General features: G+C 48.5%; 9 protein-coding genes across 9 annotated transcripts; 4 read left to right on the top strand and 5 right to left on the bottom strand.

Moving 5' to 3' along the window:
• The first annotated feature begins 1174 nt into the window (after window positions 1-1174).
• On the top strand, window positions 1175-2191 carry PSV08DRAFT_253083 (uncharacterized protein). Its single transcript, XM_014219391.2, has 2 exons — window positions 1175-1603; window positions 1654-2191. The coding sequence occupies exons 1-2, from the start codon at window positions 1555-1557 to the stop codon at window positions 2082-2084; spliced, it is 480 nt and encodes a 159-aa protein (XP_014074866.1). The 5' UTR covers window positions 1175-1554; the 3' UTR covers window positions 2085-2191.
• On the bottom strand, window positions 2023-4301 carry PSV08DRAFT_192237 (uncharacterized protein). The gene is made up of 2 exons (XM_014219392.2): window positions 3851-4301; window positions 2023-3801 (listed from the first exon to the last, which is right to left on the bottom strand). Exons 1-2 carry the CDS (start codon window positions 4168-4170, stop codon window positions 2409-2411), a joined length of 1713 nt encoding a protein of 570 aa, XP_014074867.1. The 5' UTR covers window positions 4171-4301; the 3' UTR covers window positions 2023-2408.
• A 2672-nt stretch (window positions 4302-6973) lies between these two features.
• PSV08DRAFT_212959 (uncharacterized protein) lies at window positions 6974-9556 on the bottom strand (the record flags this gene model as incomplete). Its single annotated transcript, XM_066092103.1, has 3 exons — window positions 6974-8076; window positions 8134-8859; window positions 8932-9556. The coding sequence occupies 3 exons, from the start codon at window positions 9554-9556 to the stop codon at window positions 6974-6976; spliced, it is 2454 nt and encodes an 817-aa protein (XP_065949891.1).
• Window positions 9557-9961: 405 nt separating this feature from the next.
• PSV08DRAFT_253046 (uncharacterized protein) lies at window positions 9962-11366 on the bottom strand. The gene is made up of 2 exons (XM_014219394.2): window positions 10492-11366; window positions 9962-10438 (listed from the first exon to the last, which is right to left on the bottom strand). The coding sequence occupies exons 1-2, from the start codon at window positions 11094-11096 to the stop codon at window positions 10435-10437; spliced, it is 609 nt and encodes a 202-aa protein (XP_014074869.1). The 5' UTR covers window positions 11097-11366; the 3' UTR covers window positions 9962-10434.
• Window positions 11367-13058: 1692 nt separating this feature from the next.
• On the top strand, window positions 13059-14175 carry PSV08DRAFT_253040 (uncharacterized protein). The gene is made up of 4 exons (XM_014219395.2): window positions 13059-13267; window positions 13475-13646; window positions 13778-13939; window positions 14015-14175. The coding sequence occupies exons 1-4, from the start codon at window positions 13169-13171 to the stop codon at window positions 14038-14040; spliced, it is 459 nt and encodes a 152-aa protein (XP_014074870.1). The 5' UTR covers window positions 13059-13168; the 3' UTR covers window positions 14041-14175.
• Window positions 14015-15820, bottom strand: PSV08DRAFT_134 (DHS-like NAD/FAD-binding domain-containing protein). The gene is made up of 3 exons (XM_014219396.2): window positions 15483-15820; window positions 15080-15408; window positions 14015-15027 (listed from the first exon to the last, which is right to left on the bottom strand). The coding sequence occupies exons 1-3, from the start codon at window positions 15813-15815 to the stop codon at window positions 14286-14288; spliced, it is 1404 nt and encodes a 467-aa protein (XP_014074871.2). The 5' UTR covers window positions 15816-15820; the 3' UTR covers window positions 14015-14285.
• Window positions 15821-16336: 516 nt separating this feature from the next.
• On the bottom strand, window positions 16337-18366 carry PSV08DRAFT_212953 (amino acid/polyamine transporter I; the record flags this gene model as incomplete). The annotated part of the gene is made up of 6 exons (XM_014219397.2): window positions 16337-17240; window positions 17302-17330; window positions 17381-17752; window positions 17809-17892; window positions 17988-18212; window positions 18267-18366. 6 exons carry the CDS (start codon window positions 18364-18366, stop codon window positions 16506-16508), a joined length of 1545 nt encoding a protein of 514 aa, XP_014074872.2. The 3' UTR covers window positions 16337-16505.
• Window positions 18367-22189: 3823 nt separating this feature from the next.
• Window positions 22190-22543, top strand: PSV08DRAFT_345755 (phage tail protein; the record flags this gene model as incomplete). The annotated part of the gene is made up of 1 exon (XM_014219399.1): window positions 22190-22543. The coding sequence occupies one exon, from the start codon at window positions 22190-22192 to the stop codon at window positions 22541-22543; it is 354 nt and encodes a 117-aa protein (XP_014074874.1).
• Window positions 22544-23282: 739 nt separating this feature from the next.
• PSV08DRAFT_212952 (uncharacterized protein) lies at window positions 23283-24215 on the top strand (the record flags this gene model as incomplete). Its single annotated transcript, XM_066092102.1, has 1 exon — window positions 23283-24215. One exon carries the CDS (start codon window positions 23283-23285, stop codon window positions 24213-24215), a length of 933 nt encoding a protein of 310 aa, XP_065949890.1.
• Between the last annotated feature and the right edge of the window lie 993 nt (window positions 24216-25208).

Raw genomic sequence — 25208 nt, 5'->3', positions numbered from 1 at the left:
AAATTGGAAGGGAAAAAAAGAAGAAAGAACGTTACGTGACCGCCGTTTACATGTTTGCTTCTTCCTGCTCCTCCAGGGACAAAGATTCTGCACGTTACATTTCTCGCCAACGCTGAGTGTAGTGCGTAAAGTATGCAAGGATACTTTTTCTCTCGGAGTCTGGTACCGCGTCGTTTCTTTTGCTTCATTCTTGAGCAGAAAGGACAAAAGCAGGCATAGACCTAGTGCATGCCCTCGTATCTTTGGTTCGTAAGCCGCGAATATATGAGACTAGGTTGCGGCATTAGGTAAAGAGGCCAGTGTCATATTCTCATGGTTACATGCTATGCTAGCTGGCTTTCTAGCATTTCTTGGAGGGAAAAAATCAAGAAAAGAAGCTAGGGGTTAGCTTCGTTACCATCATCACTCATCTTGGTTGCAAATCGTTCTGCTGACTCGCCACAGTGTTTATGAACAATACTTAACGTTTTGGCAGATCTGCATGCTCACACGTAGCTCTTTTGCCTGAAGAGAACATAGGGGGGTTTGAGCCAGGCAGCATGGGTGTAACCTCTTGAGTCAAATTAGGTATCTCTCTTTGCATGCATCGGTGAACGTAACAGGGCGAACGCGACGCTGACTCGAACAACACTGTACTTTCCAGTTGCCAGCGCTCTTCTTTTTCGGCTTCATTGGCCCAGCTCGGCGCTTTCGACACATGGTGTGGTACTAATGACGGCCACAGCACACGTGAACGCGTGTACGCTTCCTTGGCTCTGTCCGACGTGGCTGTACAGCCTCATGGCCCGATGATTGCATCGTGAGATGAATCGGCCATGTGTGCGTGATGGGGCTGGGCTGTGCGAGTCTGGTCGGCATGTCGGTGCTTGCCAATCACCGACTTGTTAACACCTACTAGTATGGGACAGGGCGCTTTGGGATGGACGCGCCAAGGAGTATTGCGTAGTTGGTGTGAGGCGATGTGAATGGATAGGTGGCGGTGTGAAAATAGGTGTAGCGTGCGCGGCTCTTATGTTATCATGGTAGTGGTTGTCGTGTGTGTGGTGTGTGGCGGTAAGGACAGATGAATTGCTCATTGAAGAAGGCGAAGTTGGTGAAATAAACGCTAGTGCATATTGGGTTTAGCGTAATACACTCCCAGGCGTTGATACCACTGCTCAGTCTCTTGGTTTGCGACGACACATCCAATCTGAGATTTGGGGGACCAGTAGGTTTATATACTTGATATCTTGAACGTGAAATGTCTCGCATATGAACCTAGAGCGTGGAAGTAACTTCTCAACCGTTTTCCAGTCTCTGACGTCAAGATACAAGCCGAGGGAAGTCATGAAGGCATCATTCTTACGAAGTGCTTTGTGCAAAGGGAGTTAGACGCGGAATTTCAAGGTGAACTGAATGATTCCAAGTTTTGCTTAAAATTCAGCTATAGCAGGTCACACCAGTTCGTCTTGAATCAAGACTTGGACTTGATTGCATTACAATTCACCCCTAAGCTCCACAGAACTCGACTTCAGCTTCCCAAAACAATTGATATCAGATAATCAGACCGTTGAGATGTCAGGAAAGAACGAGCAAGGGCAAATCGACGTCAAGCAAAAGAATGGTGCGTCTTCATAGAGTAAACCACTTCCATCTCAACCTGATACCTCGCAGTTTTCAACGCGCCACTACATAAGCACTCCTCAGAAAGGAATGGCTCATCTTCGCTGCCCTCCTCCATTCATGCAGGAATGTGTGATAGCAGCAACCCCATCGCCGTGATCCTAACAAACGCCTTCCTCGACTTCTCTTCCTCCAACGGAACGGACCTGCGGAAAGCCGGCGTGGGCCCCGGCCAACGCTTTTGCCTCGAAGCTTCCGTGTGGAAAAATGCAGCGGAAAAGGAAATCGGAGAGGTGCCCAAGGTCAAGCTGGAATCTACACATATCAAGGCATTGAACAGCGTGGGATTGGATGTACTGAAAAAGTGGGCCGCGGAACCCGAGGCCGAGTCTGCTCAGGACAAAGTGGTGAGGCCGGGGGAGGGAAAGGAGGGATGGGCGCAGGAGAGTAACGATATTGGAGCCAAGGATCCGAGATCTTGAGAGTTCAGTTGGAAAAATTCAATTATGCGTTCGGAGTTTTTGAGAAGCTGTAGTTGCACGAGCAAAAATACTTGCTTAGAACATTGCAAGGTATTGATAGATTATTTTGCTCTTAACGCATGTCATTCTATTTGATGATGCTAAAAAGTGCTAATAAAAAAGCCCGGTTCATTCAACCCAACATCGAAATCATTACAAAGGTATCATATATATATTTTTTCTTCCATGCCAATCCCACCAGAGCCTCTATGGGCAAATCAAGCATATGCAAACCACTCAAGCGCCATTAAAATGCAACTTCTTAATGCTCAACGTCCAAACTGCTTACACCTGGATCTCATTCCTCTCCGCAGGCTCCAGGATACCGCCGTGGGTACCGCTCTGTTCTGCCTTACTGAAAGTACGGCCACCAGGACCCATGTGCAGACGGTCCGTGTCAACAAGGCCGTCTTTCTGGAGAGTGGATGGGTCCCACTTGCTGCTAGTGATGGGGTTGACGTGCAAGACGTACATGGTATCAATCTCCTCGAGAGAGCGGCCCTTGGTCTCGATCATGAAGAAATACACAATGAAGAAGAGGATGACGAGGGAGACGGCGAAGACGAGACCGTAGAAGTAGTCGATGCGGTCGGTAATCAGAGTGGAGCAGAAGGAAATGATGAAGTTGAAGAGCCAGTTGGATGCGGTAGCAAGACCCATGCAAGTAGCACGGTAGCGAGCAGGGTACAGCTCACCGACAATAGCCCAGACAAGAGGTCCCCAAGTGGTAGCGAAAGCTGCGATGAACAGGCAGGTGAATACAATCATGATGTTTCCGGCTTGAGGGGTACTGAGAGGGTTCTGGTGGTCAAGCTGGTAGTGGCCAATGAAGGAGTAAATGAAGAGGCAAATGGCCATCCAGGCAGCACCAGCCATCATGGCCTTGCGGCGGCCGACATTCTCGACAATCCAGAGACCAGCGATGGTGGCAACAACGTTGACGGTTCCGAGAATGATGGAGGTGACATACGAGTTGCTGAGACCGGTCGCGGCGAAAATAGTTGTGCCGTAGTAAAAGAAGTAGTTAGCACCGGTAAGTTGCTGACCAGCCTGGAGAACCATTCCGAGTAGAGTACGGTAAAGCATGCGAGGGCCGGTAAAGATTTCGTGCCATGGGTGATCGCCACCAGCGGCTTCGGCTTCGAGCTTCTCCTGAATCTCGGCAATCTCAGCATCGATAAAGGGGCTGTGAGGGTCGACGCCGTTCAAGCGGGCCGTGTTTGTGCGAGCATCCTCAACCTTGCCTTTGCGGTATGCGTAGCGAGGGGACTCTGGCAGGAGCAAGATGGTGGTACCAAGCAGAATAGCCCAGAGAGCGGAGAGACCGTTGGGGATACGCCACTGAGCGCTGTTGATGTAGCTCTTCTCGGTGCCATAGTTGACCATGTACGCGGTCCAGATACCAAGGGTGATGAAGAGTTGGTAGGAGGAAACAGTAGCGCCGCGAATTCGCTTGGGAATAGACTCGGATTGGTACATGGGTACGACGGTCGAAAGAGCTCCGATACCAAGACCAGCGGCAAATCGACCCATTGCGAACTGTACCCAGACATCCTTGCTGGTGATTTCAATGATCACACCGATAATGTAGAAGAAGGCGGAACCGGAGATGGTAAGACGACGACCGAAGGTGTCAGCAAGGGGAGCTGAGCCTAAGCATCCAAAGAGGGTACCGACACTGGTTACTGGTTAGAGGTATTCACTTCATAATCGGAGCTAATACTTACGCCAGAAGACCGACAATGGCACCTTGGCGCACAGCAGAGAATTTGCCGTCGTCGCCAAAGCGGTTCTTGAAATCATCCATCTCAAGGAAACCGGAAATTTGTCCAGACTCGTAGCCGAACATGAAGCCACCGATACTAGCAACAGCACCAAGAATAACAGCAATAGCAGGTACTCGGCCTTTTGGCTCAAGAGCTGCATGTTGAGCAGCATCGGAGTTGCCCCTGGCTGGTGTGCCAGCAGGAGTGCCGCTTTCAGGAGTTCCCTTTCCCGGCACTCCATCAGCTGCAGTCTTTTTACTGAAGAAACGCGACAAGACCATCCTGGCGTGCGGTGGTTGATTAAAGATATGTAAGGGAAATGTTGGTAGACTAAGAATTAGCTGGTCCACAGCGTGGGGTGTACTTCTCACGGAGGCTGAGCTGGAGAGAAGCTGGAGAAGAGGAGACCAGTGTGGATTTCGAGGGGGACGTTGTACTGTATATATAGCGACACTACGCGGAGACGGGGTTTGCACGTAGGGTCTATTGGCAGTGGAGCCCCAGTGCCAGTTTCATCCGCATGTCCGCAAGACCAAGTTTTTCCAGAAGCCCTAAGCATGGAGGGGAAAGGGGAAATGCTCGCACGAGCCCGGGGAGAACGGGGCGAATGATGACATCGCAATGTCAGGTTGGAGCTGACCATGGGGCAACCTCTCACAAGAGAGCCCAAGGCGGAGGTCTGCCGACTGCAAAATTTCTGAACCGCTCAACATCGGACAGCAGTTGGACGCCAGAACGCACGGACGTTGATAGCGTTTTGATCGGCCCACCGACGTTGTTGCACCTGAACAATGTGTTTTTTTTTCGTTTGCAATTAGCGCCCGAATGATACCGTCAATGGACTCCGCAGCACTTTTTGAATGATAGGAAAGACGGGCAGTAAATGAACATTTACTGGAAGCTCTGCAGACAGGAGCAACAGCAAGGGTCTAAAGAACCATCAAGTGCTCACGACCACATATGTGCGGATATGAATGGCTGTCGTGCATCCGACATCCGACCAATGGACAGATTAGGCGATTGAGTTTGCCGTTTATACTAGGGTATAGACGCGTCTGCGATGTCGACAAGGCGAACAAGTGGCTCCGATGACATAACGTGGTGCAGGCGAACTGCGTGCACGGACGTGGCGGCACGGATGACTGCCGCAGAGCCTCAAGACTTTGTTGAATGGTGGGTGGTCGGATTCGGAAGCCCAGGAGTGTGCACCAAAAAGTGGTTCGACTGAAAGATATGCATTTGATGCGACTCATGCAGTCAAACTGCTACATCTGGTGTAGCTGCAGATTTCTTCGCATCATGTCTCGATCAGTGTCCTCGCCCCTGGCCAGCAGTCCTAAAAATGTGTGCTGTATGCTGCACAGCACAGGATAGTGTGAGTCCGACAATGGCGGCGATTGCTGCTGCGTCTGCGACACATGGATTTTTCTGGAAAGCCTATCAGCTTCATTGAAAGTGTGCCACTGTGTGCAAGTTTCGTGGTTGTCCTGACGTGCGCCGGTCTTGGCCGACGTATGATGAAAACTTCATCTCCGACTCCGAGGTTGCAGCGCCTAGCGTCCCACATCGCTTCACAATGCAGGAAAAACCTCAATCCAGGTCCCTGAAGATTTCAAGAAAAAGAGGGCCATGGTGGAGTCTAGTGATTGCGTGGCGGGGCGAGTATCGTGAAGCAGTGCCGGTATCCAGGACATGGCCCCTGGAGCAAATTTTGAGGCCGGATAATGTTCGGGAGACCGAGGGGGTACTGGGAGACAGGTGCGGCAGTGTGGAATGACAGCTATCGCGCAGAGGTGGAGTGCCCTATACGGCATGTCTCCAGATATCACTGTGATGGTCAGCTCAGCTTTCACGTGCGCAATCGCGGAGTCGAATGGCGGGGGGACTCGTGAGTGTGGGTTGAATGTAAGCAGCATTCAGAACATACCATGGCGTGACCGGACTCTACTATCTCACAAGTAGATATCTTTAGTTCGAGGATCACATGCGACTGGATCGCATAACACTCTGTCTGTTTTGTCAACGATATTTGGCCGGAGTTCTATGACCCCCAAACAATTGTAGTCCCCCATGGGGAGCAAAGACTCTTATACAAACTGCTTCGGACGTAATTCTCCCGTATGTGGAGATGTGCAACGAAAGGGAGGCGCCGATCAACCAATGAATGCTATGGTCTCGTGACGGCAGAGCCGACAGCCGTTCTTTTTGCCTAAACAGCCACCTCCTGGAATTCATTTTACTACATGCTTGCGTCGCTCATCGCAAAAAGTTGCCGCTTGTCGGGCGGCATCCTGTTTTGGGTAAAGCTCAAGCCAACCCCAGTGAGGGCCGTTGCGTTGTGAATCTTAGACTTTTTGTTAGAAAGTAGTTAAATGAATATGACTGCCAAAATGCGAGATGAGGTACATCTGCCAGAACAATCCTCTCCCACCAGCGAGAAATATGCTACTTTTGCAGACAAGTACGGGCAAAGTTTGGACTCTTGGGTTGGTGGATTGAATGGAGCGGGATGGAATGCGGAGAAAGAGCCTCTGGGGTAATGCGGACTAGTCATTGCCAAGCGACGCTACGTAATTACGAGATGGTCCCAAGCATCGCAAGCCGTCCACTCTTCAATGCACCCTTTGTACTACCGACATTGCGTCTGTGCGCGGATTTCATACGAATCGACTTTGAACAGTCCTCGACTTTGAACAGTCCTCGGCTTAGAGACTACTCTGCGTTTGGGCGTACCTGGTTTCCACGCTATTCTTAGAGGGGACGAGGACAAGAAGACAGTAACTGTATGATCTTTGGATGGGGGAAAAGGTGCATGCGATACGGAATGCCGAAGATAGGGCTGATTCGGGATTGTGAGGGCTGGAAACTCAAGCCCACGTACCCACATAGACTAACACACTACAACCCCCTAGTTACGCCTCTGGTATATCTAGTGCGCATCGACTCCTACGCTAGACGAAGCTTGAGTCTCAGTTCAAAGGTTCCGCTCATAAAATGACCACAAAATCTTGATTTCACCTTTGCCGTCTGGCCATGGCAATTGAGATTACTTATTGTATTCTCCTTGAAGGAGCTGGGGAATTTTCATTTCCCTAGCGCTGCCAACTCTTTGGGATCAACGGCTTCGGCATCTGTCGTAATGCCAACTTCTTTCTTGAATCGCGACAACCAAACCGGGAAATCTGCTGGAGTCTGGTTCCATTGGTCGTCACTATCGTACATGATCCAACGCGCCTGGTGTTGTATCTCTTCATCAGAGGGCACATGGCAGTTCGGGTTCTTAGGCGAAAGTGTGGACGCGGCCCAGCGTCTCATATCGCTGTCGAAGATGCGGTAAAAGTTGGCGTCATCAGGGAGCAGTGTTCGAACTCGACCATAACTGTCTGACTGAGTGGTTGGTGAAGGTATAGCGGGAGGGCCTTCTGAGAACGCTGGCAATGGTTTGAAGAAGTCATAAGTCTCCTGGGATGGATTCGTTGTGTCTAGTGCTGATTCCAAAGCATTTGTATGAAGTGGTTGTGCCCACAAAGGGGCGCACCAAGAATCAGTTACATGACTTGAGAGAGCACCGTTCGTGCTAGATACATCAAGTATCGCTGCTCGTTGCTTGAAATTCGCAAGCCAATTTGCTGCTGAGTAGATGCCCTTTACGACCCAGTTGGCAAATATATCAGAGGGTGTAGTCGTCTCTTGTTCCATCTGTCTCACAATCTGACATGCCTCGTTTTGCAGCTGTGCATCATTAGGCACAAGGCCAGCTACTGTTTGGTCCATGACGAAACTGATAAGCCGTACCTCCATAGGGCAGTGCTCGAATAGATGACCTTTAGCATTGATTCTCAACGGGAAATGCCTGCTCTCACGTGCTGATCGCACAGGCTGAAACCTAGCGCGCTCAGTCAATGCTGGAGATGACATGACAAGATCTCGCAACCAAGAAACTCTATGCTGTTTTTCCGTTCCCTGTGAGCTTGTGCCAGAAGTGGTCTCGGCAGCAAAGATGATCCGACAAGCCTCGAGTTGGATAGCATCGTTATCAGGCAGGTGACCATTTTCATCAAAATATCGCTGAATGAAGAACTCTGTCTCGACCTTGAGCAACTCGTAAGCATTGGGCGGCGTGCCCCACGATGGATCGCTTCCTTTCATGGGTATCAATGTGCCTCTTTCCCATTCAATAAGGTCTGCTCAACGGTTAGTCGACGGCTAAAGTTAAACCCTCATAAGATGGATGTTTTTTTTACCTGGGGGCATTGCGGTCTCTAGCAAAGGCTCGATAAAACTATCAAAACCCCAGTCTCCTTGCCAGCTAGCCATGGTTGTGCCAGACTTGAAGTGATCTGCGAGATGATCGGTTCTTTCCAGCCAAGTCTTCATAGTTATGCCACAGAATCCGCATCTAGACCGAACGTCAGGTATAGGCAGCATCCAGGAAGCCATTGACCAGTCTGCAAACTCAACACCATGAACTAATCGTAAATGCTGAACTAGGTGATCTTTGCGGTGGAATGTCCGTTCGCGAATGTTGCGCTCTTGACACGCTGAGTAATGATGAGCTTCAACATGCGCATCGTTTGGTGTGATGGCTCCACAAAAGACACAACACGGTTCTTCAATGGTCTCTTTGGTAGAGCGAGGCCCGTAAAGCCCACAGATCCATCTTTCAAGCGGCAGATGAAGTGATTTCTCGTGTCGTTGCCAATCGTACTTTGTTCTAAACACCTCTGTACAGAATGTGCACTGGTAGGGCATGAGCAATGGAGTTGTGACTGTTTCCTTGTCCAGCCGACGTCGCCTGCTCCCTCGTTTCTTACGTGGCGCACGGCGCATTTTTAGTGACGTCTGAGAGCCGGAGGAGCAGTGGCCTGAGAACTCACTCGACTGCGACGTTCTGGTACTACTTGCCGACGATCTTGCATACGGCGACTGCCACGATTGGACATGGTCAATATCTCCCCTAGTATCTTCACCTGGCTCGAGTAAGCACTAGTCATACCAAGCAATAGCTGCAGAGTGGGCGCCCGCGTTGAGGAAGAACTCACGAGAGGTAGAAGCCATAGCGCGAGCAATATCACTTGCAGCGGCGGGTTCATGTTCAGGCGGCGACTCTACCCAACGCTGCATCGGATCTTTGTAACCATGGGAACTTCTTATTGCTGGAGTGCCTGGCCTGTGGATTATGTCTATGGGCGATGTGGGTTTTTCACGGGCTTGAGGTGATCCTGGACGCACGCTTTGCACTTTCCCCCTTCTTCGCGCGTTTGCAAACCAGTTTGTCATTTGCGCTTTGTTAAGACCAGTTCTGTTTTGCAAATCAAGCATCTCATTCTCGTTTGGATATGGGTGTTGATGATGAACTGCAAGCCAGTCTTTCAAAGTTCGGATGACTTCTCTTGAAAAACGACTGCCGAGCTTGGGCCTCAAGACAGAAGTTCCGGGCGTAAAGGGCGACGAGGAGGCAGTTGAGTTATTTGGAGAAACTCGAAATGTTTGTTCGGCAAGGTATTGGTCGTTGAAATAGGACGGTGCAGCGTTCACCGCTTTCAATGCTTCAGATAGGTCAGCGAAGCTGCCATCGTCCAGCATCCGGTCCATTTCGACGTGGTTGTTTTGGTAAGAGAAAAACCAGTCTAGATCACCCGTACAGATCCTGGATTCTTTATCCATGGTAACAGTAGTCCTGGTATAACGGCGGGGTAATGATTGAGGGGGACATGGGGAGGCGGGCCATTAAGATGTGTCAAACGCACAGGCTAGGGAACGTTTAGAGCTAACTGAAAGAAGGTAGGCGCATGTCAAGTACGCCTTATGGAGAAGCTAGTAGTTGAATAGTCGTCCTACCCACAGGTGCTGGAGAATATGTAAGGATGATCCTTCTCACATCTCACATAAGATAGAGAGTGTTCGTACCATGGGACGTGTTCGTCTGATCGCTCACTACAAGAATTTTTCGCAAGCGTGACCTCTCCTGAACCTGTACATGCACATCGGCAGAGCTTAAAAAAAAGGTTTCCCCAAGATTGCTTCATTTCATTTTCCCAGTAGTACGAGTACTCCGGTGGTACCTAATTTCGATTCACAGAGATGCTCTGGTCTAGTATTTTGCCGGTTTAGCACGTCTGGAATCGTGTTCATGTATGATGTTCGAATGGGGTTTTTTTTGCGCATCGCTGACGATACAATTACAAACGTGGAGTCAACTCGACCGTCTTTTCTCAAAGCATCCAAACTAGAGATGTACATGACTATACGTAACGTGTGGCTCATATATACCTCGTCATTCCGAACTCGTTATGCACTACATCCCAACCTTTGTGCTAAAACGCCTAAAGCCAGGAGAATGGCTGTATTATGGTATAAAGCCCAGAAAGAAGCCAGAAAGAACTGGCCGAGGGATATGTGAATAAGAAGAAGGAAGTAAAAAGACGTATTTGCTGGGTATTGGTGGTGTGTCGGAAGGAGGCGATTGCATATGATACAATCGGTGGTTTAGGGGGTTTATATCTAGGCAAGGGAGAAAGTAAGGCATGATAGCTAGTATCGGCTTATCTAGGCATGTTAGTATACATCATTTAGCTTGAAGGAGATGTTTGGCTACTCACCGATAGCCAGACCCGCTTCTTCGGCTTCCTCTTCTCTCGCGATAATCCTCGTGTTCTTCGATGACCTCGACTACATTATCGCCAGGCACGCGATGTCTTTCTTCCACAACAATGCTCCTTGCCCTTACCGGCTGCCGTCTCTCTTCGACAATGATGTGCGACCGGGCGCCGGACGTGCGGGGGCTCCTACTCACTTCGCGTACTTCAGAGCGGCGGCGTGATGAGCGACCACCATGTGAGTTGCGCCGCGGTCTGCGCACTACAATCTCCTCCTCTCCGGCCATTGCGGTCGTGCCGGCGGATCGCGAGCCATTGACGAGCGTTTGCAACAACCAACATATGAGGAGAAAGCCGGCAACACTACCAAGGACAATGCCGACAACGGTGCCAGGCTCTGGCCCAGAGAAATCGTAGTAGGTAGGTATTATGCCTTGTGGTGCGTATATGACATTCTGCCGCCTTGTCAGGGGTGCTGCCTTGGGCGCATCGAAGGCGATTGCAGGCGCGCCGACGAGAGGCTGCCGGGGCGTGCGGATGGCGTCACGGGGAGCTATTCTGTCTATTTGCGCGGCGACGGCGTCCAAGTGCTGGCGAAAGGCCGGCATTGTGAGAATTGGTGGAGCGAGGCTTGCCGTGGTACACTCGGGATGTGTTTAGTCGTCTGGGGGAACACGAGTTTGGGTGGGTGTTGTTGGCCGGAGAAGCCGGCGATGGTTGTGGGGGATGCAGATCAGCCAGCGATTGCACGCGGTAGCAGAGAGCGACAAGGAGGGAGATGGCAGTTGACCAAACGTGGGGAATTTGGGTCGGGGGGGGAGAAGCAAAAAGAAAACAGGGCTATGGGAGGAGATTTGAGAGGGCGTTGGACTGACCGGCTACGACGCAATGATGCAATTCCGCGGTTTCCCATGGATGTATCGTGGTGGCTGGGCCCAATAATAGGGAGGCTGCCCACGCCGGCTCAACACCAACATGAACAACAAGAACAACAACAATAACAGCAGTAGCAACAACAGCAACAGCAACGGAGCCGTGGTCGACACCACACCAAGCCTCTGCCAATTCTCGGGCACTTCTTATCACAACAAGCGGGCATGCCCCTGGTATCTGGTAGCTCTGCAGTGATGAATCGTCCTGTTGGCGCAATGCCACGGGCAATGCGGAGGAGCATCAACAAAAGCTCCGCGGGGTTGCGCGTGCGCCCATAGCACCTGCTCCTTTCGAGCCTCCTGCCTCGTACCTGGCTGGGACCTTGCCGCCCCCCTCCCCCCTTCCCCCCTCCAAATATGCTGCCGGCAATGGACTTCAATCTCCTTTCCCTGCCTCGTCACTTCTGTTTCGCTGATCTGCTGCCTCTACGCCTCTCCTTACACTTACTGCAACCCGGCCAGTCCCGCCGGCGTTGCGCGCCGAAGCCATAGACGGCTTGTCGCGGCCTCACGTGATGGCTGTTTCCATCTGCCAGCCCCGCCCAACACCAATGCCCGCTAACAAGCCAACCACATGGACGATAGTACTGCTCGCTCGCCTCTCCAAAGCTGGCAGACAATGGACTGCTTACCACGAGCTTGTTTGGTTTTGCCTAGTGCCAACTGAATCTGCATTTGTGCGCACGACATCAAGTGATGGCTGTGGGCATCACGAATAATTCCGCGCGCATCATGTCTTTCCATGCTCCGACGGCATGCCAACTAAACGGGACAGTCTTCGAATATGACCATTTGCTTCTTTTGCCAAGCTGCCCATCCAGAAGAACGGTAGGAATTGTGCACGACATCCGGCAAGCCAGACACCAACGCACGTCAACTTCAGCATGCATGCATCCTCACTCTCGCCTCGTTACAAAATGACTTCCGACCCAATATCACAGCACACGTTGCAGAGGCTTGTTCAACCTCGTTTCCACCGGCCATGCACGCCGTGTACTTGCCCTTGGTCTCCTCATTCTACTTGTGCCTATGAAAACAATATTGCTATTTTTTTTTCCAAATCTGTTGTTCCTGATAGTAGAGCTCTACCCCAGGATGCATGAGGAAAGGCACTAACGCGCAATGGCGTTACGTTGTCAGCCACGTCAAACCCAAGCATAGACTGACTGAACGACTGATGCCAGCAAATGTTCCTACGAGTTCTAGTCTAGAACTTCGACAAGAACCATCGTGTTCCCTTCTGCGGTAACCGGCCCTTTCCACTGCAAAGCGAGCTTGGAATGCTACGTCGTTGATCACATGCTTCGCACGGCTGGGGCACGAGTAGTGCCATGACTTGAACCCGTCACCTAGACACTGATATGCTTTCATACAACTAGTAGATCAATCGTTGCTCGAAACTCCTCCAAAATGGCTATTCAGTACGCAGACTCTGATGTTTCCTCATGTGCAAAGACGGTTGGTGAGCTGGACACAAGACGCATCGTGCACCCCACACCGCCAGCGGCTCAAAAGGACCCAGGAACCTCCACCTCCTGCCGCCTCATTGGCTAAATCGTCACCCCCACTAAGTCAAGCCTAAAGCCCCGCACTAGCCGTAGTTAGCTTCGCGACCCTGGATCCCCAACTTCCTCATCCTTTTCCCCTTCGTGACCTTTCCTATCCCTGTCCAACCCGGCTTCTTTTGCTCACATCTCCCTCGATCGCATAGTCAAAAACCCCTCAGATTGGCATCTAGCATAGTCACGATGCCGCCTGCAGCTGATATTCTCAACGACCCTGATATCGCACAGGCATACGAAGATGTGCGGTCAGACAAATCGGACACAACCTGGCTCATTCTGAAGGTACGTGAAAAGCTTTATAGCCCCGACCAACTGCTGTCTTTGTTACATAGCGCATTTGGAAGGACCAGCTGATGCAGAGTACCTTCAAACCCTGTCTCTGGCCCTCCAATGCTCTGCGAAGCTTGTCACGAGACACCCTTAGCAAGCCCTGCTCCATTTCTTCCAAGACATGGCTTTTCTATTCGAAGCGCTAACATGCCACGGCAGTATGCTTCCGCGACTTCAGACAATCTGAAGCTGGCAGCCACAGGCACAGGCGAGATTGCCGAGATGACAGAGAGTCTCGGGGACGACGAGGCAGCCTATGCATATGTGCGAATGAAGCTGGGAAACGATGAGTACAGTGAGCGCGTCAAGTTTGCTTTTGTGGTTTGGCAAGGTATGTGTCTATTGCAACATTTCGTTTTCTTCCAACTCGATCTTGATCGTCAGCTGCTGCTACCCAATCCTCAACTTCAAGACTTTTTTTTCCTAGTGAGATGGAAACGTTGATATCATTCCGTATAATAGGCCCCCATACAAAAGTCATGCGCAAAGCCAAGATGAGCTTTCAGAGTGGACAGGTCAAGCAGGTTATCAGGACCTATGCTGTCGAGATCCAGACGGGTGACAAGAAGGATCTGGATGCCGAGGCTGTGACGCTCAAGTTGAGAAAGGCAATGGGTGCAAACTGTAAGTTTTGCGATTACGTGTCTCCCCTGCGCTACTGTAGAATTGGATTGGAAAGAAACTGACCATACCCTGCAGATGACCGGCAAACAACAAACTACTAAACGCAACCAATATATGCACCCATGTCACAATTGAATTGTCTTCACAACTAACATATCAGCTGTGTGGCGGCTGCTTGAGTTACAGGCTAAATACCATCCATTACCAATGATTCTATAGTTGTATCCTCTTATTTCTAACACACACAAACACACAAACACACACACACACACACACACACACACACACACACACACACACACACACAAATCCACATGTAGCATCATCTATTCATTCGTACGATCAATCAGGGCTTCTTGATATGTGGAAAAACATGTCCCAGCCCACCCCCAGGATCTGAGTTCGTATTCCCGGCACTCGCCAGTGGCGCCAATATCTTCGAGTTTGGATCCGTTGGCGGCTGTAGACCAGGTTTTTCGTCCTCTTGGTCCACCGAGTCATCTTCTTTTCTTGCCAATTTATTATCCACATGGTTTTGAAGCCACTCATGCTGAGCTTTGCTCAGGCTCAAATTGTCTTCAACCTCTCTGGTAAGCTTCTCGATTTCGTCCTCCAAGAGCTCGTCTCGGCTCTTTTTCACTTGTTCCTTCGGCACCACCGGGTCGTCAGTGAGTGCCGTTGTAGCCCAGAGCGCTTCTAGATCATCCAGCCATCCGCACGCTTCAGCCAGCTTCCTCACACCGCTATCGCAGTCTTCTAGTAACAATACGTCATCTGCCCTCGTGCCCAGGTCGCCGACTCTTTCCGAGTTTATGAGCAGCCGCGGTGTTTTGTTTTCGCAGAGCTGTGGTAACGACGCGAAAGGGTGGACGGAGAGCGATGTGCCCATGACTATGCAAAGGTCGGCCTCGGCAGGGAGATCGCGGTTCTCAAAGAAGGCCGAGGGAAGCTGTTCGCCGAAAAAGACAATGTCAGGTTTGACGAGGCCGTTGCAGGAGGTGTCGATGCAGTGCGGTACCGACTTGTTTTGGATGGCTTCCTTCATGCGCTCGTCGGGATATGGCTTTTTGCACTCGATGCAGCGTTGCCTAAGACGCATTAGTGTGTAGCTCTCGGTCTGTATGCTAGACGGTGTCGTACGTCGCAAAACTGCCATGCGCCTCTATGATTTTGTCGCCCGGGACTCCCGCCTCACGCTCAAGGCAGTCAATGTTCTGGGTGAAGAGCTTGAGCAGAAGCCCCTTCTGATGCAGCAGATTTATGAATGAGTGCGTTATCGTCGGCCTGAATTTGCCAGGATATAGTTCCTGTGCGAGGGCATAGAAAGGCTCTGGGTTGTTGCGAAAGAAGCCAATGTCGAAGACGGCTTCAGGGTAGGGCAGGTTTAGGCGCGCGAGGTTTGCGTAGAGACCTGTGTCGGGCGATCGGAAGTCTGGTATGCCTGCTGAGGTGCTAATGCCTGCTCCTGTCTTTTCTCCATGGTCAGTGAGCGTCTTCTGGACAAAGCCTGCGTCGCGTCGCGTCGCGTCTAGTCTACACTTACCATGACGACGATTTTCTGGGCATGGCCAGCCTTGATATACTGCGCGAGAGCGTCTACAGTGCGCGCCTTGAGTGTCTGCGGCGGCGCATCTGGATCGACTACTCTCGACTCGTCTTGTCCCATCTTGCCGTGCTTGCCTCTGCCTTTGCCTTTGCGACCTTTCTCCCCGTTGCGCCACGGCCTATCCTGCTGCGCCTGCTGGCGATGGGCCTTGTGTTTTCGTCCTATTTTGAAGACAGCCAAGTGAGGGGCTCTGGTCACTGCTGATGTAGTAGTAGTGGCGTACGACTGACGTGGCGGTGCTACAAAGCAGCAGACTATGTTGCGCAGCATGTAAGTATTCCTTGGACGCTCTGCCCCGCCAAATTATTTTCGGGCGTTCGACCGAGGCGCTGCGTCATGCCAAGATAAGGCCATATGGGCCCACATCTCAAAACTCCCCTCAGCAACGCTATGTCCTACTATAGGCATTTTGATATGCTATGAATGTAAATCTTTTTTTGATGCCCAATCATGCCAGGGTGGATCGTTGCCTGCCATTCTTTTCCGAGAATAACAACCTCATATGCGATACGCCAAACACATAGAACAAGTTCAGGTCATACGCCATACACATACGTAAAAGCAACTAAAGTCATGAACGTAACAGTTTTCATGGCTGGCATCCGTTTTCTCCTCCTATACTCGCATGTTCCAAACAATGGCTAGCCATGAGTGTCCATGATCGGAGCTTCGTCTTTGCCTCATGTCATTTTCGAAACCACTGTGGAAGTCCGGATTCTTAATTCGACTCGTAGTACCGTTTACTCGAAATAGGCGTAAGAATATATCGATCGCCATGTTATCGGTCTCCGTAGAGCAAAAGAACATCCTTTTAGATTTCATCAGAGCTTTGAAGCCTAGGAAACCCCAGCTTTTGCATGCGAAAGTATACTACCGCTATCTCAAGCCCCTAACACTAACTCTGAGCCTGGGTAACAAAGTTTCCGTATCCAGCCCTCTTCGAATACCCTTGCTTCGAAATCATTCCCATCTGTTGGTCCGCGACATCTTCTCTTTGTAGGTCCGTCGAATCCAAAACCACCAGGTAACTATCAAAATGGGCAGGGAGCCAACCACAACACATGTGTAGTTCATGCTCGCGACCTGAACAGGCATAGAATAAGGAAAGCTAAAGAAAATGATGGCAAACGTAAGCCAGCAAAGAGTTACAATGTTAACCACAAAACCGAGGCTCCCCATGTGAAACACACCCTTGTACATATTTCGCCTACCGGTCAGCAGGTTTGTCAATATGGGGATGTAATAGGCGATGTTGTTGACGGTGACTGCAGATCCGAGCATGGCGTTGAAAGCGGTCGAACTGCCCAGGTAAAGACAGCCCAGCGCTGCATTTGCGGCTGCCACCAGGAGCTGCGAATTAAATGGTATGCCAAAGCGTGAACTAACGCGTGCCCATGTCGCTGACCAAGGAATAGCCCCATCTCGGGCAAAGGCCCACAGGACTCTGGAAGTGGAAAGTTGAGAGGATATGACACACGGACCCAGTGCGATGAAGAGGATGAATGTGAGACCGAATGCGCCACCCGCTGATTGTGTCGCTTGACGGAAGAGCTCTGCTAAAGGGAGACCAGTATTTGTGGTTGCTAGTGCGCTGTAGTCTTGGACGCTGAACATCAACGCAATCAAGTAGCTAATGCCGGTACAAAAGGCAATGATGAGCGTTATCATAATGGCTAATGGTGCGTTACGCGAGGGCTAGTGATGTGTTCAGCTTCGCTCACCCAAATCAATCAAAGGATGTCATGTACAGACTTACGTTTGGCATTTCTTCCGTGATGTGCGTTACTGCATCTTGTCAATTCAGAATCTAAATAAACATGCGCATAGCTACTCACCGCCATCAAGTCCACCAAGACTGTACAAAGGATTGACCAAGCCGACAGCAAAAGCAATCACGTTGTTTTCCCAGCCTGTGTTGTTTATCCAGGTGCGGAATACAAACTCGGGGCTCTGGTATGTTGGCGCACATGCTACAACGGTGACAAGGACAACAAGCCATCCGATTTGTAGATAGAACAGGGAGAATTTGTTCAGGCTTGGAATGACCTTGTTGCCAAAAAGTACAACTGAAGCGGTCATCAAGTTCAGCCCTTGGTAGATGACGAATATTTCCCATGTCTTTACGGTGAGGTCAGGGTGGTAGAGGGCTATCAGTGCGCCTAGTGTTTGAGCATAGATCAAGTTGGTGGATGCTGTGGTGAAGATCCCTAGAATGGAACAAATCAGGCGCATGTAGAGCAGGTCATGTGCGAAGACGACGTACAGCCGCAGACTGTGAACCAGCCGGTGAGAAAACTGAGGAAAAGTGCCTGGTTTCGAGGCGCAACTGCAGCGATCCAGTGGTACACTAGACGTCTGGTCAGAATATGTGCAAAGATATTTTAAGTTGGAATCATGCCAGCGTAGAGCAAAAATCTCGGCTGTGTTCCCCGCCCAACTTACTTCCTCCTTCAGTAGGATAGCTTGACACGAACTCGGCGAGCGAAGCACCAAGGAAGCATTGCAAGATTGTGACTAAAACGAACCCATAGATGATTGCGCCAGGCCCTCCAGCATTGATTTCGGTAACAATGCCCAAACCAAGTCCTGTCCATGATATGGTTGTCGTGGACGCGAGTCCTATCAACGATAGTTTCGAGAAATGCCGTTCTAATTCCTGGACGTGACCTATAGTTTCTCAATTGCTTGTTTCAATGTTCATTTGTCGGGTGAAATTTTTACCCATCTCGGCCAGCCGCTTCTCGTCGGCAGTCATTGAATGTCCATCGCCTTTTTGTAACGTGGTGGTCGCGACCACGTCCTGCTTCTCCGATTCTACCATTGTCTCTCTCACGATTTCACTGTGCTGTCCAAAAGACCTTGACTGAGCGAAGAGAATTTGCGCAACATCAAGCAACGAATGCGAGGCGACTTTGTCGCCATAACTGATTGCTCTTAAACGCTGTTATCAGCTATCGGATCATCACCCGAGGTTCTTATCTTGCCCCTCAGAAAACATCCCCATTTCAGCCGTTGGAGCTCTGGACTGTGGATACTTTTGTGGAACTTCAGGGTTCAAACTTATCGCCCCACAGGTTGGTTGCCTACTTATTCGTCGGTAATCACCACCAGAACAAGACCTGTCCCGTGGTCTCAAGCCTTTCAGAATGTCTTGTGGGGGTTTCGACTTTTCCTGTTCCTAACTCTGCTCCGGCGGGGTCATGCATCGGTGCGCACTCTCGCCGAAAACGCCGATGCAGCCTATTAGTAAGTGCAAGGACAATCGTGTCTGAGAACTTGCGCAGAGAATGATGATTCTTAATAATATTTACGCGCAACCTTCAAGACTCGAGCCCCCCCCCGCACTCAGCATCTCATCACGTCTTGAAGTTGACCTCGCAGTGCTCTATTTATGATCACTGCTCATGGAATAGATTGAATTTCTAGGTTCGAAATTCTGAGTCTGCTATGGTTGATTGATTCAAGTCACATGGGGGATGGTGTGCCTCAAAGTTATGGCGGTAAGAAACGTCTTTGGTGTTCGGCTGGGTACAATTATAAGGAGCGCGTCCCGTAAACGAGCGAAACCTTTGATGTATGGCCGTAAAATTCAGTCTCTGGTTGGTTCAATTCAACAGCACCTCTGTCTGCCCGCTCATCGCTAATTCTGCTGGTTGAACAGCGGGCGCCATTGGTATCCAATGTGATGGACCCCGGCCACTCCTCCTGTTATCCTCATGTAAACCACAGTTTCTACCCTTTTAAATTCATTATTGATCAGATTCAAAAGCAGAGCTTCACTTATAAACGTTTTGAAGCTAAACGGTTGAGTTCAAACAGATGACACTGGATTTGTATCTAATAAACCAAGTGATCGACTCTACTCATTCTTAACAGAAATTTAGTATTGCGAGACCCAACTGTTGAAATCCTCCAAGTTTCTGCACATATGGGTAAATCCCCACCCATCAAACTCGAAAACGCCAGATTTAGCAGATTCTGGGAGTGCACCTACTAACGTCGTGTCTGCTGAACACATAATAGCTTGTCTCAGATAGTCAAAGCAGTGGCCAATGTGCTCCTGCCTCGACTTATCTTTTTCTTCATTAGTTAAGTTAGTTTTAGGAGTAATATGCGATTCCCTTCCCTGTTCCAACCCAAAGTGTGCCACACGAATCACATTCTACTCATTCAATTAGCTGGATCAACTTTCACAAGATGTAGTGTTTGCGCCTCACCAAGCAATGTGATTGGTGATACATTGAGATACCGTACTGTTCCTCTCATGTTGAGTAGGAATACCGGGAGGAAGATTGTATTTACGAGGGCTCGGCACAAAAACAAAAACCCCTCCTGCTCGATCTAAAAAATGTAGTTTAAGTTATTGAATCTTTTGAAATAAGATCCTCTGTTGACATACCGGACAGAAGCTTATCCCGTTCATGGTTACTCTTCTGAGTAGCGTCACTGTACTTATCGTCTGGTCCAAACATGACGGGTACTTTGCGAACTGATCAAATATAAAAGATCTTTCGGGAAACTAGAAATCAATTGAAGAAACTTAAGACGTGGGTTTAGGAGTGGTATTGTCATTGAAAATTGCTGGACTGTCCAATAGATAAGACCAACCACAAAGATTGCAGTGAAAACAATCCCTGCGAATTGTACAAAAAAAAGAAAACGGAATTTTTTATAGGTTGCAGACAAGTGTGGATCTTTATTTCCTTCTTCGACACGGATATTTGTGGGAGAAGAGAGACACTGGTAAGAAACCTGAGATTGTGTGTTTCGTAGAAAACCGTTGAACATGTTGCCTTCAGAGCATCATAGGCTGTTGCTGATGAAATGAAAACAAAGACCGGGCCTATAATGACTTGTGATTTCTCAAACAACCCAAGGAAGAATAGGAAATACGGAATTTGCTAACCAGTTTCGAGCGATGATGCTGAGGACACTAATAGATTATCTTTGCGTCCGCATCACCTCACAGAAAGCTAAATGTTCATGACGTGTCAAACCTTCCTGTAAGATAGGCTAAACAGGCTTACTGAATGAACCATTGCATGACACTTAATCGTATTCACCTTAACGTCCTTAAACTCGTTGAATACAATATTAAAACTACACCTATAAGTCAATAATATATTACCCCAAAAGGACAAAAGAAGAGAAATAGAACCTTTGCGTGCTCTCTTTATCTGGCTTTGTTTCAATACATGATTACTTTGATATATGGGGAGAGTGGCGGATGGCTGATCAGATGATGATATGTACCGTTTATCACTACTTTCCCGTAAGCAGTAAGCCACAAATGTATTTGTGTCATGATCTTGGCAATGGCATTTGTTGAAATCTATGCAACTTCTTAAACACTGTACCGGCTTGGGCCGTGAGCTTACGCGTGATTGGACTATTGTGGATGCATTGTAAGCTGAAGTATGCTTCGTGATCACAGAAACACCTAGAATACTGTGCGATTTCATGTATCTGGATAGAGCCAAAGTAGAGAACGTACTTCAAAGTTGATGTTACCTCGCATTTAATATTGGCCTTCGTATTACCGAAAGCTACCAACAGCTCTCTCTTCGGAACAGAAGACCCGTAAGCTAGAATCCACTAACAAGAGGGCAGATTTGAAGACATGATAGTAAGGTAATGCATTCCGTTGGCTACTTTCGGTCCACTAGGTTCCGAACGCACACTGCTAGCCAGCGCGCACACATCGATTGGCGGCGAAAATTGAACCCTATTTGATGGGTATAGAACATAAGCATACCAGTACAGGCCCTCTCATAATCCATCTTCTTTCTATAAAATGCTTGCAGTTCTTCATCACAACGATATCATAACACATTATTCAAACAAACATCTACTCGAGATCGATATTCAAACGCTAAGATGAAGACCTTTGCCACTGTCGCTCTGTTGTTTTTCAGCACTACTCTGGTAGCTGCTGTCCCTCAGTGCTAGCATCCGATTACGGCGTCTTGCGTGTTGGCTTTTGGTAAGTTCGCTATTTTATAATCATAACAACTCGTTTCTCTTTAATTCTTACTAAAAGTGAGAATAGGAGATTGCACTCATAAGGGTTATTGTGCAGGACTAGAGTGCATTTCGCACCTAATTGGCACTGAAGGCGACTATTGATTTACGTGCAGCTAAACTTAGCCGCTACGTACATAGCCAAGAGAAGAAGAGAGTAGGGTAAAGGTGGAAGTAGGGGTTTGAGTAAAAATAGAAGTATAGAGAGTTAAAAGTAGAAATAAATTTAACTTAACTTAGCCTCTATGTTTTAGCTGATATATTATCTCTCTTTGAAACGTATTAGAGAATTATATTAAGAGTGTAGCTTAAGTCGAAGTACTACTAGACTTCTAGTGTTAAGCTTCTTAGTGTTAAAATATACTAAAGTAGAGAACGACCTTCAGAGATCTTTTAAGTACCTCTTAAGCTAAGATATTATAACTAAGAGTAGAAAGAATTTTCTCTCTAGGTCTAATAAGAGATGGTTAGAAAATGAATGACACATTTGAGTAAATTTCACCCCGCTCCTTATACAAACAAATTAGCACGCTAAATTCCGCGCAATATGTGTCTTACGTTAACAGGGCTGGCATACCCTTCAAATGTCCAATCAGACATGACCAACCATTGAACGACCTGCCATGGCTGGAGCAACTGATTTTACGTATCCGACTCCTTCACGCCGCTTCGTTGTTACAACCAACGATGAGCAACTAAGCATTATGCTAGGGAAAGCTGTCTTCCACGAACAATTCAAAATAGTACTAGAATGGCTATATACTCATGGTTCACACGAGAGCGGAAAGAAGGACGTACGAATTGCACTCTACGACGAGTCGTCAAAAACGGTGCACATGGTGTGGGTACTTTCCAATGCGTTTCCAATATCAACTGCAGGGCCTTCTTTGGATGTGCCTAGTAACCAAGTGGCCTGTAAGGAGATCTTCTTGAAAGGAGATAGGGTTATGATTCAACGTATGGAGGGTGAGACTTAGAGCAAGCAATTCTATAGTTAATTTTGGGAAGCAGCACTGAAGGAAAGTGCAACTTTAGCTCTATATCACTATGCGAAGCCATTAATGCAACTGCATACTCCTCTAGTGGAAGATAAGATGGAGATTTTTATAGCACTGTTCGAAACCACTATCTCCGAAAAGAAACTAAGAGTGCGGTGATGAATCACTTCAGTAGGTTACTATATTTCATATATTGATTAATACTTTAGAGATATAGTGTTATCTGTTCTAGTTCTATCAAAAACTTGGCGGTACCTAGCGGCAAAGCGGGAAGCATATATACGACAGCCATTTTATTTCGGTGAAAAGCTACTAGGTACCCTAGTGTAAGATGGGACACCGAGTTACCGGTAGCTGACAAATTTCGCAGATCCTAGACTATTTCGGTTGTCCGATAGTCCTGAGATTCACGAGATTCGCCAGATTTGCTTCTTGCAGTGCTAATGACTACCCATTGTTTACGTGTACCTTCGTCGGTATTGGCACGTAGATGAATGCGATGATGTACGGCACACGTGGCTTACACACTAACCACGAAGGCGATCTATCCCCGTCTTCAATGCGACCCTTGTCTAGTGTGCTTTTGTTCAAATTGACTGAAACCATAAATGCGTGGGCATTTCCTGTGAATATTGAAAGACATTCTAGCTATTGTTCATTAGTTCCGTTCATTGAACTACCTTCGAATAGCCTTGATACATTCCGCACCAACACAAAAATGATCTTCAATCAGCAAAAAGCATTCAATCCTGATAAGCAAATACCTGACCTATCGGGGAGAGTTGTTCTCGTTACCGGAGGGAATAATGGCCTGGGAAAGGAGACCGTAAATCAGCTTGCAAAACACAACCCAGCCAGGATCTACCTCGGAGCTCGAAATCAAGAAAAAGCTCAGGCCGCCATCGCCGCCATTAAGAAAGGGATACCGGAGGCAAATGTTGTCTTTCTTGAGATCGATCTTGCATCTTTCTCCTCTATAGCCAAAGCTGTACGTGTGTTCTTGTCAGAGGGCGATCGTCTCGACGTCCTTGTCAATAATGCCGGTATCTTTGCGTGCCCACCGGGTCTTACGGAAGATGGCTACGAGATCCAATTCGGTACCAACTATATGGGCCCAGCCCTCCTCACAAGATTGCTCTTGCCTTGTTTGGAGAAAACAGCTGCAGTTCTAGGCAGCGACGTGCGTGTTGTCTTTGTGAGTTCAGCGTTGCATACCCTTGCACCTAAGGAGGGTTTGATTCTCTCCGAGGTCAAAACTACACTTGAACGGATTAACACAATGACTCGCTATGGACAGTCAAAGCTTGCTGAAATGTATTTCGCTCGATGCCTGGCCAAATCCAACCCTGCCATCACAACAATCGCAGTCCACCCAGGAGTGGTTCGCACAGGCATTATGGACGGCCCAATGTCAAACCCCATCATGAAGTGGCTTTTGCGATTTGTAGGAAACGCAGCGTCTGTCGATATTCCAACAGGGACGTTGAATCAATTGTGGGCATGCACGGTGCCACGTGAAACAATTACAAATGGTGGAATGTACTACCCAGTTGGCAAAGAATTCAAGGGGAGGAGAGATGCACCAGATGAAGATGTAGCTAAGGAGTTATGGTCATGGACAGAATCCGAACTAAAACACATCGAGCTTTAAACTGAAAATATCTAGAAACGTTATTGTGTGATGAACAGTTTTAAATATCTAATTTTAGTCACCAGCAGACTTTCTAAACAGCTCTTTTAGCACTAGTGCATTGCGAATTTTGTAATGAATTAGCGCGAAACTTGTTCCTTATATCACATGTAGTAAGAGGGATGAATATGTAGGGCAATGAAGTACCCAGTTGAAGGAAATAATCCGCGCGGGTGTGCAGGGTCACGTAGGGTCACGTAACTAGACTCTTACCAAGAGGGGATATCTCAGTAACAAAGAATATGCCAGTAAATCTCTGATCTATGCATCCATAGTTTCAAAAAGACTATACTGAAGTAATAATATCCCCATAACCTCCATCCACGCATTCTGCATGTTACGTACGATCAGTCACGTCCGTTTCTTGAACATGGGCAACCGTACCAGTATTGCTTAGTTAGCCTATAACACGAAGAGTAATATGTGATGAGTTACAAATTCTAGTTAGGTGCGCACGAATATGTATCGACATCCTCTTTACACACCTTTCTCGTTTTTGCAATTCAATTGGAATGGCGTCCCTCCGTAAGTGGCCCTTTGGTGCAGCGCTAGCAGTAAATGCTAACGACGATGCGCAAAAGATTTGGGATGACTCGATAGCTTTACGCAGTAAGCAAAAACAAGAGTTAGTAGAGACCATGGTTGTCTTGCAGATATGAGGATACACAAACGAGTAAGCTTGTTGATCTTTGCGTCTCGAGCTTTCAATATCGCCATTCAGACTACGGAGGAGAGTGATCATATTCGTCGGCCCATTTCTAATTTCTCTGGCCCGATTTAATGGCTAAAATGATATATTGCAATCGTATGTTACCCGGTCCGATCCCCACTCCCATCTTCTCCTTCCTTCTTATAATCTCGTTGATTCTTTTCCCAACATGGCCGTAAAAACAATCCCATCGAGTTTCCCCATTTCGGCTAAGCGAGGAACTTAATATTTCAATGGGTCTAAGT

The sequence above is a fragment of the Bipolaris maydis genome (assembly GCF_028858645.1).
Source record: "Bipolaris maydis strain C4 unplaced genomic scaffold PSV08scaffold_1, whole genome shotgun sequence".
Classification (NCBI taxonomy): Eukaryota; Fungi; Ascomycota; class Dothideomycetes; order Pleosporales; family Pleosporaceae; genus Bipolaris; species Bipolaris maydis.
The sequence above is the reverse complement of the archived record's forward strand: the minus strand, read 5'-3'. Positions and strand labels throughout refer to the sequence as shown.

Bases quoted from the DNA above. Each gene is read 5' to 3' on its own strand.
- PSV08DRAFT_253083 (XM_014219391.2), top strand. From the start codon at position 1,555: ATGTCAGGAAAGAACGAGCAAGGGCAAATCGACGTCAAGCAAAAGAAT. The intron at 1,604-1,653 runs GTGCGTCTTCAT...GATACCTCGCAG, and splicing joins CGACGTCAAGCAAAAGAATG to TTTTCAACGCGCCACTACAT.
- PSV08DRAFT_192237 (XM_014219392.2), bottom strand. From the start codon at position 4,170: ATGGTCTTGTCGCGTTTCTTCAGTAAAAAGACTGCAGCTGATGGAGTG. The intron at 3,802-3,850 runs GTAAGTATTAGC...ACCAGTAACCAG, and splicing joins GCCATTGTCGGTCTTCTGGC to TGTCGGTACCCTCTTTGGAT.
- PSV08DRAFT_253046 (XM_014219394.2), bottom strand. From the start codon at position 11,096: ATGCCGGCCTTTCGCCAGCACTTGGACGCCGTCGCCGCGCAAATAGAC.
- PSV08DRAFT_253040 (XM_014219395.2), top strand. From the start codon at position 13,169: ATGCCGCCTGCAGCTGATATTCTCAACGACCCTGATATCGCACAGGCA. The intron at 13,268-13,474 runs GTACGTGAAAAG...ATGCCACGGCAG, and splicing joins CAACCTGGCTCATTCTGAAG to TATGCTTCCGCGACTTCAGA. The intron at 13,647-13,777 runs GTATGTGTCTAT...TCCGTATAATAG, and splicing joins TGCTTTTGTGGTTTGGCAAG to GCCCCCATACAAAAGTCATG.
- PSV08DRAFT_134 (XM_014219396.2), bottom strand. From the start codon at position 15,815: ATGCTGCGCAACATAGTCTGCTGCTTTGTAGCACCGCCACGTCAGTCG. The intron at 15,409-15,482 runs GTAAGTGTAGAC...CATGGAGAAAAG, and splicing joins CCCAGAAAATCGTCGTCATG to ACAGGAGCAGGCATTAGCAC. The intron at 15,028-15,079 runs GTACGACACCGT...AATGCGTCTTAG, and splicing joins GCGCATGGCAGTTTTGCGAC to GCAACGCTGCATCGAGTGCA.